Source organism: Oryctolagus cuniculus, chromosome 7, assembly GCF_051225735.1.
Source record: "Oryctolagus cuniculus isolate XC-2025 breed Fujian yellow rabbit chromosome 7, ASM5122573v1, whole genome shotgun sequence".
Lineage (NCBI taxonomy): Eukaryota > Metazoa > Chordata > Mammalia > Lagomorpha > Leporidae > Oryctolagus > Oryctolagus cuniculus.
This window is the reverse complement of record NC_142873.1, coordinates 129,889,811-129,906,441: the sequence shown is the minus strand read 5'-3', so window position 1 is coordinate 129,906,441 and position 16,631 is coordinate 129,889,811. Positions and strand designations below refer to the sequence as shown.

Sequence of the window (16,631 nt, the reverse complement as noted above, 5' to 3'; positions counted from 1 at the left end):
CGAGGTTACACGGTCAATGGAGAGAAAACACCTGCAGGCCAGGCGGGCGGCGCAGGAACGGGCTGAGCGCTGAGCACGCGGTCTGCATTCAGCCTGGGGCTCATAAGGGCACAGGGTCCAGTCCTTCCCCTCCCCCTCCTCCTGGACAGAAGGTTTGCTGGGTGTGAATTGGGTGAAATTCCTCCCAAGGTTTCACTGCTCAGTGCTGTCAGCCTGGGGGCCCACCTGAAGTGCCCTGTGGAAGAGGAGCTTCCCTTGGGAAGGTTTCATTGCCCAGTGTTATCAGGCCAGGTAACCCATTGGGTGCTGAGGAGAGGACCCCTGGGGAGCTTTCTTTGGGGGGAAGGCTGAGACCACCTGTGAAGTTATCGGGGTACAGGCAGGACTTCGTAGTGTGAAGCACTGGGCTGCTTCCAAGGGGAGCTGCTGCAGATGCTTTTGTTCCATACACACAGGCTCATTTCTGACTTCCTGCCTCAAACTTACTTTTTTTTTCTTTTTTTTTTTTTGACAGGCAGAGTGGACAGTGAGAGAGAGAGAGACAGAGAGAAAGGTCTTCCTTCTGTTGGTTCAGCCCCCAATGGCCAGCGCACTGCGCTGATCCGAAGCCAGGAGCCAGGTGCTTCTCCTGGTCTCCCATGCGGGTGCAGGGCCCAAGGACTTGGGCCATCCTCCACTGCACTCCCTGGCCACAGCAGAGAGCTGGCCTGGAAGAGGAGCAACTGGGACAGAATCCAGTGCCCCAACCGGGACTAGAACCTGGGGTACTGGTGCCGCAGGCGGAGGATTAGCCTAGTGAGCCGCAGCGCTGTTTTTTTGTTGTTGTTGTTGTTGTTGTTTTTTGACAGGCAAAGTTAGAGAGAGAGAAAGGTCTTCTTTCCACTGGTTCACCCCCCAAATGGCCACTATGGCCAGTGTGCTGCGCCCATTTGAAGCTAGGAGCCAGGTGCTTCCTCCTGGTCTCCCATGCGGGTGCAGGGACCCAAGCACTTGGGCCATCCTTCACTGCCTTCCTGGGCCACAGCAGAGAGCTGGACTGGAAGAGGAGCAACCAGGACAGAATCTGGCGCCCCAACCAGGACTAGCACCCGGGGTGCCGGCGCCGCTCAGCCAAGTGAGCCGCGGTGCCGGCCCTGCCTGACACTTCGAACCCTCAGTGACTCCTGGCAGGTGCATTGGGTTCCTTCTCCCTCAGGGGAGAGGTGACGGTGTGGGCTAAGTGAATCGTGGCCCTGCCATTCCTCCCAGCCTGCTTCCTTTCCAATAACATTTAGTTTCATTCAACAGATACTTCCTGAGCACCTACTCTGTGCCCAACAATCCCTGCCCTCAAAGAAAGATGGTGAGCCAGAGGCCTGAGTCGTCACAAACCAGGGGTGAATCACCCCAGGTCTGCACCAGACAGAAGGCAGAGCCGCAGGTGTGCAGAGAGCGTGGAGAGGCAGGCGGCAGAGTTCAAGGAAGAAACGGCCACTGCCTGAGTGGGGGCCTGGGGGCGCTACGACTGAGCATGTGGTCAGCACAGGACATTGAAGGGGCTGTTCACAGCAGAGGAATTTTGCATATGAGTGCCTGACATCCGGATTTGGAAAGGTCTAGAAGGTTGGAGAGGGTTGACTGGGTCAGAATAAGGGGTGGGCAAGCCAGTAAATGTGACTGTGAACACAGTTACCGTGGCTCAACCCAACAAATGCAGCAGGGAGGCCGGCGGGGGCCACGCCAGCAGGGCCCGACATTCATTCCTTCATTCGTTCAGCGGAGGAGCCTTTTCCATTATCTGGGAGTCCTCAGAGCTTCCTGGTGAGAGGACTGGGGATGCGAAGCAGGTGCAGCTCCAGCACGCCATATCAGAGCGCTTGTTCAAGTTCTGTCTGCTGCACTTCCATCCAGCTCCCTGATGGTCCAAGTGCTTGGGCCTCCTGAACCCATGTGGGAGACCTAGATGGAGTTACAGGCTCCTGGCTTCGGCCTGGCCCAGCTCTGGCCACTGCAGCCATTTGGGATGTAAACCAGTGGATGGAAGATCTCCCTCTCTCTCTGTCTCCTTGTCACTCTGCCCTTCTAATAAATAAACACATCTTTAAAAAGAAAGAACCCTGTCCTAGACCAGGAAAGCCCTGGAAGGTAGCCTCTTCCTTGTAATTCCCGTACTGTCAATAAGACTGGCCTCAGCAGTTTTAAAATCTACAACACAGTGTTATTAATGGTTGTCAAACATTCTCACTACACAAAATACATATGTGAGGTGATGGCTGTATTAAACAGCTTGATTTAATTATTCCACACTGTATGCATACATTGCACTCCATCAGTACATACAATTATTACTTGCCTATGAAAAAGAAAAATGTTGACCGAGGATCCGCCTCTTCTTCTCGGGCCCCTGGCTCTTGATCTGGGAAGCAGGATTTCGTTAGCTGCCCAGGCCAGGAGAGCTGATGAGATCTGTGTCAGGCCAGAAAAGGGCTCAGCCCCTGTGCCGCAGGGTGCACAGGACTCACCCTGCCCTCCGGGGACCAGACCAGGGCTGGAGTCAGAAGGCGCAGGGTCCTTCCTCCAAGACTTGGGAGAGGTCAGGAGAGGTGGTTCTGCTGGGCTAAGGAGCCAGCTACGAGGTTAGTTTCTCCAAATCTTAGAAGAAGGAAAAGCGGCAAGCAGCAGGGGCAGAGTAGGGGGCCTCGAGATCTCGCAGGCCCCACTGACTGTGAGCGTCTGCCCCCGATCCCCCATTTCCGTGGTCAGCACCAGTGGGTAATGACTGGAAGAGGCCACCGAAGTCCCCGGGTGGCCCACCTGACCGCTTCTCCGTCTTCCCTTCCAGTCCTGGACGCACAATATCCAGCGAGAGAAGGAGTTCCTACGGAAGCTGGTGAGAGCGCATGTCATCACGGACCTAAGCAGCGGCATCTGATGTGGCCACCGAGGCCAGACCCTACCAGGAACAAGCAGCAGCGGCCGCCACCGGCACAGGAGACTTCAGACCCAGCAACGGACAGTGCCAAGAGCCCCGGGGTGCAGAGGCCTTGGCGGGGCAGCCTCTGAGGCCAGCACTCAGCCTCCCTGCCAGCCTGGGTCCTTGAAGCCAGAGGCCAGGAGGCCACTGGCTGTGCCCAGCAGGCCCAGCATGCAGGAGGTGGGACATTGGGCAGCAGGGCTGCTGCCAGAATCGTTTCTCCAATCAGTGTTTGGTGTATTATCATTTTTGTGAATTTGGGTGGGGGGAGGGGAGGGATAATTTATTTTTAAATAAGGTTGGAGATGTCAAATACAGTCCACTCTCTGTGCAAAAAGAGGCCCCTCCCCCAAGAGGGCCCCTCAGGCAGTGGTACCAGTAAGCCCCCTCCTGTAAGGGAGGAGTGCCATGACCGGCCTGTACCCTGCGGCAGGCCACGGGGCGGTGGGCAGGATCTCATGCCAGGGCCCTCCAGCTCATGGCACTCTGGCCTTTATTGGCCAGTGGGAGGGGAAACGCTAGAGCCATCCCTTGGGAGCCACCAGGGCAGCCCCCGGGCTGGAGCAAAGAATCTTGAAGTGCAGTAGGCGAGGCCCCTCCCAGCCTTTGGGGGATGGCTGCCCACCCCCAGCTGCGCTGATCCACAGGACGGGGCCCTGGGCCCGGGCTGACCGGCTTGTGAAACGTCTGGGTTCAGCAATGAGACAGCCACGTTGTCCAGTTCTGCCTTAGCCCGGACCAGAGGGAAGCGAGGCACAAGGCTCTTCCCAGGCTGTGGCAGCCCAGGCAGCCCTCGTGGAAGCAATAAAGCTCTTCCCTGATGCTGGCCTCCTCCTGCTTTCTCTGATTCCCTGAAAACAGGAACCCGAGGACTCAGCACTGCGCTAACCCCAAGGGCCTTCTCTTCAGCCCACAGGCCTGCCCGGGTCAGCTACAGGACCTGGGTGGCCTCCTGGAGGCCTCTGTGCCCCATAGTCCTGTATTCCCTGCCTTAAGAGAGACTGACCAGAGGCACCATGCACACCCCGGAGCTCCCAGTACCTCCTGGCGGAGCCAGGGCTTTGACGCCCACAGCCCTAGGACGCAGCCTGTGGGTCTCCACAGCCGCGGCTCTGCAAACACAGAAGGGGCCCCCCACCCCCTGCACAGAGGCCCCCAGACCTTCCCCTCCCTTGCCGCAGTACCCAGCTATGCTCTAGAAAGGGCACCCCCTCTCCCCTCTGCCCCCTCCTGCATGGAACAGAACAGGAAGGCACACAGCCCAGCTCTAGGCATCCCTGGGAAGTGTCACACCTTACCCCCTTAGAGCCCAAGAATCTGATCCCTCCCTTCCTCACCCCTCTTCTCCCACCCCCAGCCCTGGTCAGGCCAAAGACTGTACATCTTACACCTGCCCTTGAGAACATGGCGTGAGCTTCCTGCCAGACACTCCTGCCCTGGCAGCAAGCGGGACAGCTGGCGCCTGCACCTCTCTCCTGCCTACCCCACCCAAGGGGTCCAGGCAGCTCCAGGCACTCCCACTGGTGAGCCCTAAGGACAGGGGGTCCTGGCTACACCTAGGACCAGCAGCTTCCACACCCTGTGACTGCCAGCTGAGGGGGTCGGGGCCCAGCCACGCACACACGCCTCCACCTCCTGGGGTGGCACGCCCCAGAGATGCTCCTGCCCCTCTCCCAGGGGGCCCCAGCTCCCAAGATACACCCTCTGCACCCAGACACCAGGGCCAAAAGCACACCTTTGGTCCCTGCAGTTCAGGGTGTACTCTGGATGCAGCCCGTGCAGCCCTAGGCTGAAGGGAGTCCCAGGGAAGCCGGTGGCCGCTGGCTGTGGGAGGTGGGAGGAGGCGACAGAGCAAGCGGCTCACCCTGGGGGCCGCGCGGAGCCGGGCCTCCCATCACTGCCAGCAGTTTCCTGCCATCAGACCTCTCGTCCTGCCCCCATCCGCACGAAGCTGCTCTCATCACAGCTGCAGTTCTGAGCCCTGGCCAAACCTCAGAATCACCTGTGCAGATTTGGACCACCGCAAGATTCTGACTGAGTTCTGTGGTGGCCGGGTGCGGGTAGTTTGGGAAAGTCATAGCCAGGGTCCAGCTGGTCCCCACACGTTCCCCTGGCCCTCACATCCGCTCCCACAGCTCCTAGTTGTTTCCAAATCGCCATTGCCAGCCCACCTCTCCACTTTGCACCAGGCTACAAATTCACCTGCAACCCAGCATTCCAACCCTGAACTCTTGAGCCAGGGGGCCCCAGCTCCCAGGATGCACCCCTTTCGCCCAAACACCAGGGCCAAAAGCACACCTTAGGCCTCCGTCCTCTGCCCCCTGCAGTTCAGGCTCTAATGAGTTTTTTCTGCAGCCAGTGCAGCCCCAGGCTCTGCCCACAGCCCCAGCCGCCTCCCAACAGTGGCTACACCCGCTCCTCTGTCTCCAAGCCAGCCTCCCACTACAGCCAGAACCACCCCTCAGAACGCACCGTTCAGCTCAAAACCCTTCCGGGGCCCCGGGACCACGGCCAACCTCGGCACACTGTTTCCCCGCCCCCACCCCACCTGCGGGACGGCCACAGTTAAGTCTGAAATGCTACCCTCCGGCTCCTGCTTCAAGCCTCAGCTCAAATGTTCCTCCTCTGCGACTCTCCCCTTCTCCGGCCCGGGGCACCCACTTCCACAGCTCCGCCCTCGGTGCGCAGGGATGGTGGGTTTGCATGTGGGTCCCTCCTCCAGTTCCCCGGGCAGCTCGAGAGGTGAGCGGCGAGGCGACCCGAGCTGAGTTGGGGCCCTGAGGGCCGAATGCCGGGCCGCGTCGGGTGCAGCGGCGGGGCCGAGAGCGGGACCCGCCGTTCTACGAGTCCCAGCGGGCGGCGGCCGAGGCAGGGACCGGCCCGGCCCTCCCTCCCCACCCTCCCCCTCCCGCCCGCCCTCGGCCAGCCTCCCGGCTCTCTACTTCGCGTGTCTACCAACTCTGAACTCCCAGTTTCCGCGCCTCGCCGCCGCCCCGCGCTCTCCATTCTGCATCCGGGGTCCTTGCCCAGGGCCCACCCCCAACCTCGGGGCTCCTAGCTGAGCCCCAGGAGGACCGGAGCCGGCGGGTGGAGTGGCCAGGTGAGCCCTGCAAGGTGGGGCGGGGCGGGGGCGCTCCGGGCCCCACCCAGGGATCCGGTGACGCCGGGGCTGGAATTTGACACCGGACGGCGGCGGGCAGGAGGCTGCTGAGGGATGGAGTTGGGCTCGGCCCCCAGACACGGCCCGCGGGCTCCGCCAGCAGCAGGTCCCTCGGGCCCCAGCCCTCGCTGCGACTCGGGCTCGGAGCCCCACACCCGAGGTAAGGCGGCCGCTCATCCCAGCCCTGGACGGACGATCCCCTGGGCTGAGGGCAGTGGGCCAGACGGTCTCCCTTCCCCTCCTGGGCCCCCAGTGCAGCTCTCTGGCCCACCCTGCCCCTCCAGTCGCCTGTGGGTCTGTGCTGGCCCTGCTGGCCTGCTGTAATGTGAGGCCCCCGCTGCCGCTGCAGGCCACAGACCGGCTGCCAAGGCCACACTTCGGGCTAGAAGAGGTGCTGCCAGGTGCACAGCCCTGGGCATGAGCCTTTTGAGCTGCGGGGGAAAGCCCAGCGCTGGTCCTTGGAACGGTGCCTAGGAGGACACGGCGCCGACCCCTGTGGTGAGTAGCTGGCCGGGGGAAGGGGGCCAGGCCAGGGCTGGAGGACCTACTGGCCGCAGACCTCCAGGAGGGTAGGTAGGTAGGGCCTGAGCTGCCCGTAGGGATGTGCTCCTGGGCTCCCCCTAGCGCAGAGGGCACTTGGGGCCGCCTCCCCTGGCCTTTTTCTTCCATCTGTGGGAAGTCATCTGCCTCTTCTGGGGGTCTCTGCATCCAGTAAGCCAGCAGGGGCACACTGGCCTTAGAGAGCCATACTGGGGAGGCCTGAGGACAAGTGTGCCACCAGTGTGTATGAAGGGGCGGGGCAGATGGTGACAGTTGGGACCCAGCTAATGAGGGTCAGGAAGTCTCTGGCGGGCTGGGGAGGCTGGCTGGGATAAGGATGACTCCAGGGCACAACTAGGATCAAAGTGAGGCTGCCAGGCCCCCCCCCCACCAAGGCCAAGCGGGGGTCAGACAGGGACCAGCTCTCAGGGTGGCAGAGTTCTCAGAGACCAGGCTGGTGTGGGGGCCTAGCTGGCCCTCCTGGGCTGAGGGTATGGAAAGGCCCACCACCCCCACGTGGACGTCTGCAGGCTTAGCAGACTCTGCCCCCTGGTGGCCACAGGAGGCCCCGGCTCAGGCCCCAAGTTTTCAGAAGGCCCATCTGTGAGCCCTCACCATCTGCTGGCTCCTGAAGGACACCTGTGGTTCGAAGACAGGACTCCAGGAGCTGTGGGGCCAGAACAGAGAGCCAGAGCAGCAAGGGGCAGCAGCACAGGCTGAGGTCTGGGCCTCACTGTCATCATTGTCGGGGTGCCCCGCACGTGCCCTTGTTCTCCCGGCCTCAGCTTCCTCCCCTGCAGCCCTCAGCCCTCCGTGGGAGCCGGGGTCCCCAGCAGCAGAGCAACCTCAGCCCTGCAGCACAGGGCAGGAAGCCTTTGGGGAGAGAGGACCTCCACCCCACCCCAGCGGTTCGGGTCCTGCTCCGTGACCTTAGACGATCTCGGGGCCTTGTCTGCGCCTCTGGAAGAGGAACTAAACCATTGACCTCCGCGCTGTGAGGGGACAGTTGCCCGCACCTAGCACTCTCAAGCCGGCTCTCAGGGCAGCCACCTCCCCTCCTGGGCCGGGTACAGCTCTCCCAGCCCCTTGACCCTCACCAAGAAAGACAGGTTGGGGGATGACCCCCTTCCACCACTCCCCAAACCATTCATTCATCTCTCAACTTGCAAGCTGCCCCGAGGAGAGGGTCGGGGAGCAGGTCCACACACGCTGATGGGAGCTCCTGGTGTTGTTGGAGATGGAACTCGGACTCGGAGGCTCTTCGGCGCTGTTCCCCTGCCTCGTGCCTAGGCGGCAGGTGAGTGCCTCTCCGGGACCCCCACCGTATTGATCAGGCAGGGACCAGGACTTGGCCTGGCCAGGGGTCTGATGTGAGAGGGGAAACGGCCAGGAGGGAGGGACCAGGAGTAGGAGAGAAGGAGCAGGCTCCCTCCGCATGGTCAGTGCCCTGCCCTGTGCTCCCGAAGTCAGGAATCCCATCATGCTCGCCCCGTGCTCGCCCGTCCCGCGCCCACCAGGCTGCCCTCTTTCTCCCCGCGCAGCCTGCCCTGTGGCCCACCCTGGCCGCTCTGGCCCTGCTGAGCAGCGTCTCCGAGGCCTCTCTCGGCCCCGCCCCCCGCGAAAGTCCCGCGCCGGTCCTGGCGCCCCCCACCGGCCACCTGCCGGGTAGGTGAGAGGGCGAGGGGGCGGGGCAGGGGGTGACTGGCCTGGGACGCCGCGCGTGACTCCGTCTCCTTCCAGGGGGCCGCACTGCCAGTCCGTGCGGAGGAAGAGCCCGGCGGCCGCAGCCCCCGCAGCCCGCGCCGCCGCCGCCCGCGCCGCCGCCGCCGCCGCCGCCACCCGCGCCTCCCCGTGGGGGCCGCGCGGCGCGCGCGGAAGCCCGGGGGAGCCGCGCGCAGGCCGCGGGCTCGAAGGGCTGCCGGCTGCGCTCGCAGCTGGTGCCGGTGCGCGCGCTGGGCTTGGGCCACAGCTCGGACGAGCTGGTGCGCTTCCGCTTCTGCAGCGGCTCGTGCCGCCGCGCGCGCTCCCCGCACGACCTCAGCCTGGCCAGCCTACTGGGCGCCGGGGCCCTGCGACCGCCGCCCGGCTCCCGGCCCGTCAGCCAGCCCTGCTGCCGGCCCACGCGCTACGAGGCCGTCTCCTTCATGGACGTGAACAGCACCTGGAGGACTGTGGACCGCCTCTCCGCCACCGCCTGCGGCTGCCTGGGCTGAGAGCGCCCCCGCCCGGCCCCGCCCCCCGGGGCTTGTGCGCTGGACCCGGCCCGCGCCTCTCGCTGCCTAGGACCCGCCAGCTGGGGACTTGGGCCACAGAGCCGAGGCCCCAACCTGCCCTGGAGAGATGGAGAGACAGCGGATCAGGGCCATCACCCTACCGATCCCAGCCCTACAGACACCCGAGACCTCAGCTGTGCAGACCTGAGGGTCCACTTCTCAGACTCGCCCTGGCCAGGCCACGGACTGGGAGCCCTCGCCTGCAGAGCCCAACCCCGCGCCCGCGGGCCGCCGGGATTTGGAGCAGACACATTGGGGTTGCCGCCGGTGGCTGTGCTGGAGCTGCCCTTGTGCTCACTTGTGGGACCTGGGCCCGTATTTATTACTTCTAAGTTATTTATTTACCTCTGTGGTTTGTCAGATCCTTTCCCGGGCCGCGGGGAGTGGGGAGTGGGTAGAATGGCTGAGTGGAAGTCTGGGCCGGACCCTCCCACTGATATGCTGCGGGCCTATCTGGTCCCTGCCTCCACTCCACACCCCCCAACCGCACCCCCGCCAGCCCCTCTGGCACTGGAGGCATGGAGCACAGGCAGAATGGGTGGCACTGGCACCGTCACTGGCCCCGTCCCACCCCCTGCTCAGTCCCCAGCATTTGCCTGTGGGGAACAGAACTCAGAGCCTCCTGTGGAGACAGCCCTATTCCAGCGGCCTCTGGCATCTTCCAGGGCCCTGCGTGGAGGGTGAGGTGGCAGAGGACCACACACTGCCGTGCCCCTCTGCCACTGCTCAGTGTCCCACCATCCAGGGCACTGTCGTCTGGAAGGCACCCTGACAGGTGCACACACTGCCCGCATTTGTAGGTGGTGCCCTAAGTGGGGCTCACTACCCTCCTTTCGTGGAGCAGCCCAGAGCAAGAACACCCGAAAAGAGGCTAAGGGTGGGGAAGAGGGGGCCATGGGAAGCTGGTTACAAGAGAGTGAGGCACAGCTTCACTGGGGTAAGAAGGCAAGAAGCGGCCAAGAGCCCCAGGGACCTGCATTTGGGGCTATGACCAAGGCTATCCACTTATTCCTTCAACAAGTGAATGATTTTCCAGCTTTGGCTCCTGATTCCAGCTTCCTGCCAATGCAGACCCTAGGAGGCAATGGTGACAGTCCAAGTAACTGGATTCCTGCCACCCATCCAGGGGTCCTGGCTTGTGTTTCCAGCTCGTGGCTTCAGCCTTAGGCCCTTGTGGGCATTTGGGGAGTGAGCCAGCAGATGTGAGAACCCTCTGTCTCCCTCTCAACTAAATATAAATTTTTAAAAATTTTTTTAAAAATTTGAGCCAGGAGAGACAGACAGTAAATAAGCAATTACATAAATCATTAAATTTAATTTGGTAAATGATTTGAACAGGAACAGGAAGTTAAGAGCTCAGTGTAGTTGACTGAGCTTTCCTGCACATCCTTTTGGGCCAGGTCCTGTGCGTTTGTCAGGGTGGGGGTGGGGCCTATGTGAATTTTCTTTGGAAAACAGGTAGGGGTGTGTATCCAGGAAGGACGCTGTTAGAACTGTGGTCCATCCGGAAGGGCTGCAGGAGGCAGTGCGGTATGCTGGCCTGGAGGGAGGAGGGTGCTCTGGGCCCGGGAGATGGAGAACTGTCAGCCCAGAGACAGTAGCTGCAGCCAGGGGAGGGTGAGAGCACCCCCAGAGAGCTGGGGTCGTGGGGGGCGGGGGTCCCTCTGGTATGTAACACTGTTTCAGAAACTCCTCCCCAGGTGCAGGTGCCCGGGTCACCCAGGCTGGAGCGAGGAGCGGGCAAGGGCTCGCTTGGGGCTGGGCCTGTGCTGAGTCAGGGAGGAGGAAGGGGTCTGCTCTAACACGTTCACTGGCCCACTCCCAGGTGCTCCCCAGACTTGGGTGCTTTTGTTCCCCCAAAGCCCTTCTTGTCCCCTGTCTACAAGCTGCTTGAGGACCCTCAGTTTCTGCAGCCCCCGCCCCAAAGGCAATGGCACCAGTGCAGTGTGCAGAGGGCTTGTTGGGGGTGCGGGAGGACAGTCCATCAGTTCCATGGTCACTGGGATCAGAGAGCCCCCTGCTGGAGAGACTGCGAAGCGCAACCTAGTCCCCAAAGCCTGCAGGCCCTGCCGCACAGACACCCCTGCTCTGAAGGCCACTTGAAAGACTGACGCGTCTTTGACAATGTCCGAAGTCAGAGGTCCAGGTTGGGAGCCAGGCCAAAGGGGCTGGCTCTTGACATTCCTTGAGGGAGCAGGGCAGGTCCCCAACGTGAGCCCAGCATCTCACAAAAGTCCCACATGGAGAAGTCGCTTCTCCAAGAACACCTTTTCACAAAAGCTAGTCTCACCTGAGGCCCAGAGCAATCCCAGTGCCCCTTCTAAAGGCAGATCTGATAAAGCTGCCCCCACCCCCAAGGAGACAGACTGCGGAACTGCACCTGTCTCCGCAGCGCAGTGGAAGGAAGCAGTCACGTGACTGCTCGAGACTGCCCGCTGTTGTGTCTGGGGCCGTGGGGAGCTCTGGTATCTCCATTTCTGAATCTGGTCTTTGTCTCACATCTGCAAAACTACACTGCCCCCTTGAGTGGTCTTCCCAGGATGAAGGCATGCTCTCCTGCAGAGGGATATCGAGCACTGCTCCTTTGCAAGACAGAAAAATTACAGGCAGCTTTGAAACAGCTTTTTGGGTTCCAGGGAGCCCCTAAAACTTGCCTCTAGATTGGTTTTAGCCAGGAAGCATGCCTTCAGGTTCCATGGGTTCCCCTGCCCACAGCTGACTGAGCCGGTAGGCGCCGTGACTAAGGACTTTCCTCCTTGCTTGCCCAGGGATTGCCATCCTTTCCCAGGCAAGGCATCTGCAGGACACGTGTGTGTAACTGAGTCACTGGGTCTTATCTTGAAAAGGAGAGGTTAGGGGGAGGGAGGTCTGAGAAAACATTCAGGAGACTTTGTGCCCGGGGACCAAGCTTTCTCGTCCATAGGGTCTCAACCTCTCTGGGGGTCGTGGAGTCCTCCGAGACTCTGAGGAGACTTACGGACCCTCTTCCCCTAAAAATGCTGAAAACTCAGTGATTTCTAAATCTGACAAAGATATTTAGGGGAGTCCACAGAGTTTCTGAGGCTCATTTGGAGGCCCCAAAGGAACGAAGCCTTATTCTCAATACTATGTGAATGTTGTCCGCAGCCTGATCGGTTCTCCACTTGTACTCACGAGCCCGTAGCAGGGCTCTGTCTCAGTAATTACAAACTTCCTCATTTTTTTTACAGATTTATTTATTTATTATTTGAAAGGCAGAGTTACAGAGAGGCAGAGAGAGAGAGAGAGAGAGAGTGAGAGCGAGAGCGAGGTCTGCTATCTGCTGGTTCACTCCCCAGATGGCCACAACAGCTGGAGCTGTGCTGATCTGAAGCCAGGAGCCAGGAGCTTCTTCCAGGTCTCCCATACAGGTGCAGGGGCCCAAAAACTTGGGCCATCTTCCACTGCTTTCCCAGGCCATAGCAGAAAGCTGGATCAGAAGTGGAGCAGCCGGGACTTGAACCAGCACCCATATTGGATGTCGCCACTGCAAGTGGTGGCTTTACTCTCTACGCCACAGTGCCAGCCCCCTCATGAGATCTCCTCATTCTTCAGGCTTTAAAAAACATATATACTAGCCGGTGCCGCGGCTCACTAGACTAATCCTTCGCCTTGAGGCACCGGCACACCGGGTTCTAGTCCCGGTCGGGGCGGCGGATTCTGTCCCAGTTGCCCCTCTTCCAGGCCAGCTCTCTGCTGTGGCCCAGGAGTGCAGTGGAGGATGGCCCAAGTGCTTGGGCCCTGCACCCCATGGGAGACCAGGATAAGTACCTGGCTCCTGCCATCAGATCAGCACGGTGCACCGGCCACAGCGCGCCGGCCGCGGTGGCCGTTGGAGGGTGAACCAACAGCAAAGGAAGACCTTTCTCTCTCTCTCTCTCTCTCTCACTGTCCACTCTGCCTGTCAAAAAGTAACAAAAAACCAAAAAAAAAAAAACATATATACTAACTTTCCCCCTTTATTTATGCTTACTCAAATATTCCCTAATCATAACAAAGAAGATACTGTGATCACCATGCATAAGGATATTTCAAAAGGGTTGGGGATGGGCGTGGGCACTTGGCCTAGCATTTAAGACACCCGTATCCCACATTGGAGCACATGGATTTGAGTCCTAGCTCTTATTCCTAATTCCAGCTTCTGGCTGATACAGACCCTGGGAGGCAATGGTGATGGCTCAGGTAACTGGGTTTCTGCCACCATGTGGGAGACCTGGACTGTGTGTGTTGCTGGCTCCCAGCTTCGGTCCTAGCCAGGGGGCTGTTGTGAACATTTAGGGAGTGGATGGGTTCTCTCTCTCTCTCTCTCTCTCTGTGTGTGTGTGTGTTGTGAACATTTAGGGAGTGGATGGGTTCTCTCTCTCTCTCTCTCTCTCTCTGTGTGTGTGTGTTTCCCAAATAAATTTTGTAAAATCGAAAAAAAAAAAAAAGCCCATGGAAATGGACTTTTAAAGGGTAAGTTTATTCTGATGCAAACAGTTTGGAAGTCCTGACACAGTGCTGTCATAGTGTCATAGTACGCATTGTCATGAACTTTCTGAAGCGTCCTCCGGTATCCGTTTCCACTACTTCTCAGTGAGAGAGTTCTCGCGGAGACAGCCAGCACGCTCAGTGTCAGCAAACCCGAAGACCACATCTCCAGCTCCAGTTCTTAGAACTCCCAGAAGTCCACGTTGAAAACCCATCCTGCCTCGACTCTCTTAGTCCCAGACTCTCCTGCCTGTCCTCGCGCTGCCCCGGCTGCTTGTTCCCAGAGTGCTTTCGGGTGCCTCTTCCTCCCTGGGGCTCTGTCTGAGCGCCGTTAGCCCTGTCTCTCCCAGTTACCTCCTCCCTGCTGCCCGTGCCCACGTGTGCTCTCTAGCCTTAACGCTTCTGAGGCCCGAGTCCAGCGCTGTCTGTGTGGCTTTGGGAACGTCTGGCCTTGTCCTGCGGCCTTCTGCTGCTTCCTTCCGACCTGCTCTCCTGACTTCCCCGCCTTGGTCTACACCTCACGCCAGTGTTCCCCTGTTCCAGCGTGCACCAAGCTCTGCCCAGTGCCCCAGGCCGAGGTCCTGGCAGTATCCCAGCTCGCTGAGCTCCCTCTTCCCCTTCCCCGTGGTCCTCGCAGGGCCATCCCCTCCTCTCCATCCCCGCGGCCATTCTGTTGAAGCCGTCATGAGTTTTTGGATGGATTATTGTTTATGGTCTCTCATTAAAATGTCTCTAGTCTCTGCTCCCTCCACTCTCAACCCTATTGCCAGAGACGTCACCACTCTCGGGACTAACTGTCATGCATTGGGCTAGTTACGGGGATGCAGAGACAAATGAGAGGCATCTTTTGCCATCATTAGAGGCGGAAGCGTGAGTAGAGTTGCCAGAGTTAGTAAATAAAATATATAGGACATCCAGAAAGATTTGAATTTCAGATAAACAACAAATACTTTAAAAATGTCTCAATAGTTAGGAAATACTTATATAAAAAAAGTATTTGTTGTTTATCTGATATGCAAATTTAACTGGTGTCTGAGTTTTTTTTTTTTTCCTGGTAGCCCTAGGTAGGGTACACAATAAACAAAAATACAATCAGCTACTGCATGTCCCTTCAGTAGAGGTGTGACTGAGGTACAGATATGTGTGTCAAAATGGGGAGTAGGTTGCCTCCCAAAGGAAGAGGAGTTGGTTTTACCTGAAGGGAGGGGGAACAGGGATCAGGAAAGTCTTCATGGAACAGGGGACATTTACTTATTTTATTTGAAAGGTGGAGTTACAAAGAGAGAGAGAGTGTGTGTGTGAGAGAGATCTTCCACCTGCTAGTTCATTCCCTGAAAGGCCACAATGGCAGGGGCTGGGCCAGGCCAGAACCAGGAGCCAGGAACTCCATCCAGGTCTCCCACAAGGGTACAGGGACGCTAGTACTTGGGGGCATCTTCCACTGCTTTTCCAGGCACATTAGCAGGCAGCCAGATCAGAAGTGGAGCTGCTGGAACTTAAACCAGCATTCACATAGGGTGCCATTGTCACAGGCAGTGGCTTAGCCCCTTGTACCATAATGCCAGCCCCTGAACTGATCTTGAGAGGTGCACTGCACAGGTGGTGGGGGCGTTGGGCCTGCACTGGCTGATGGTTATTGCCTCAGTTGCCTCTCAGCTCTGGATTCACTGTGGCCCTCATGCCCTCTGCAGCATGGTATGCGTCTCAGTCTCAGGTGGGAGGGATGAAGGACTCTCCCTCCTAGTCCTAAGCTTCTGTAACTCCTCTACTCTCTAGAGTTCTCTCTGTTTCTTATGAGCCTATCCCTCACTGCTGCAACCCCCTGTTACAGGCCAACATTCTTGCTGTCAACTTGCCCTGCGTGCTTTCTGCGTGGCTTCTTTCCCCTGATTGGACTGAGACGGAGCCAAAGCCTTCCCTGCAGAGGCAGTGGCATGAACAAAGGCAGGGGAGTGTAAATCAGCAATTTCACGTATAACCGGGGGAGGGCGCTCATCAAGACAAAAGGCTCCTGAGATCGTGAAGGGCCCAGAATGTTCCACCAAGGAGCTGGGAACTTGTCCTCACGGGGGCCACGGAAGGGTTTTAGTGTGAGTAGTTAAATGTGTGTTTCGAAGGGGCAAGGCAGCTCGAGCTGTTTCAGGCAGAGCTGTCCAGGCAACACCTGCTGGCACCTTAGGTGAGCGCAGAAGCAGTGTGCAAAGACCAGAGGTGTGTGAGAGAGGCACAGTAAGCAGGGGTGGCAACCAACTGGCTGGGAGTGAAGGCTGGAGGAGAGACGGGTTCCAGGCATCTGGCTCGGTTCCTGGTAAGGAGCACAGGGGTGTAGCCTTCGTAGGCTGGGAGTGGGTGAGGGATCGGGGAGACCAAGTGCTCAGTGCTGCCTGTGCCTGTGCTACCTTCAGATGCCAGGAGGCTGGGGTGAGACGTGCGGGGCTGCAACTGAGAGTCACCGCTTGAAGCCAAGAGGGTGGGGAGGCCTAAGGGCCAAGGGGAGAAGCAGATCCGGCAGTCAGGGGGCAAGTTGTGGAAGAGAGGAGTCAGCAGGGGAGCCCGAGGGGCAGCGGCCAGAGGGGCAGGTGGAAAGAAAAAAAAAGACATCGAAAAGGGGCCGGCACTGCGGTGTAGTGGGTAAAACTGCTACCTGTGGTGCCGGCATCCCATGTGGGCGCTGGTTCAAGTCTCAGCTGCTCCACTTCTGATCCAGCTCTATGCTGTGGTCTAGGGAAGCCATGGAAGATGGCCCAAGTCCTTGGGCTCCTACACCTGCCTGGGAGACCTGGAGGAAGCTCCTGGCTCCTGGCTTCTGATCAGCACAGCTCCAACTGTTGTGGCCATCTGGGGAGTGAACCAGTGGATAGAAGACTTCTCTCTCTCTCTGCTTCTCTGTAACTCTGCCTTTCAAATAAAATAAATAAATCTTAAAGAAAAAAACACAGAAGAGGGGGAGAGAATTGTCAGTTGGCACACATGCAGCAGAAAAATCAAGTTTTACAAGGACTGCAAACTGCTCATTGGGTCTTCTCGTAACGCTAACTTATAAACATGGGCTAAACCTCTTGCTGGAAGTAGCTAAAAATGCAAGCTATATATATAATTATAAATATATATTTAAATATATATATATTTGAAATTAAATGCATCCATGAGTTGGCAAAAACAAAAGAAACATTGAGACCAAAAAGCAAGTACAAGCGAGAAGCTATGAAAGTAACCC

The 16,631-nt window shown here is 58.8% G+C and overlaps 2 protein-coding genes across 10 annotated transcripts in view; both read left to right on the top strand.

The window, feature by feature from the left end:
• The window catches only part of ST3GAL3 (ST3 beta-galactoside alpha-2,3-sialyltransferase 3), a 230,118-nt gene extending 226,344 nt beyond the window's left edge, over nucleotides 1–3,774 (top strand). For 8 of the 9 annotated variants that reach the window (XM_051856573.3, XM_051856571.3, XM_051856567.3 and 5 more), the window contains one exon: nucleotides 2,822–3,774. In XM_051856573.3, coding sequence (XP_051712533.1) covers nucleotides 2,822–2,911 — 90 coding nt within the window. In that variant the 3' untranslated portion in view covers nucleotides 2,912–3,774. Of the gene's footprint in view, nucleotides 1–1,287; nucleotides 1,421–2,821 lie in introns of all 9 variants that reach the window. The other variant, XR_007923654.3, reaches the window with a different exon arrangement.
• A 514-nt stretch (nucleotides 3,775–4,288) lies between these two features.
• ARTN (artemin) lies at nucleotides 4,289–9,275 on the top strand. Its single transcript, XM_051856564.3, has 5 exons — nucleotides 4,289–6,273; nucleotides 6,463–6,611; nucleotides 7,824–7,950; nucleotides 8,195–8,318; nucleotides 8,394–9,275. Exons 3-5 carry the CDS (start codon nucleotides 7,891–7,893, stop codon nucleotides 8,864–8,866), a joined length of 657 nt encoding a protein of 218 aa, XP_051712524.1. The 5' UTR covers nucleotides 4,289–6,273; nucleotides 6,463–6,611; nucleotides 7,824–7,890; the 3' UTR covers nucleotides 8,867–9,275.
• The last annotated feature ends 7,356 nt before the right edge of the window (nucleotides 9,276–16,631 follow it).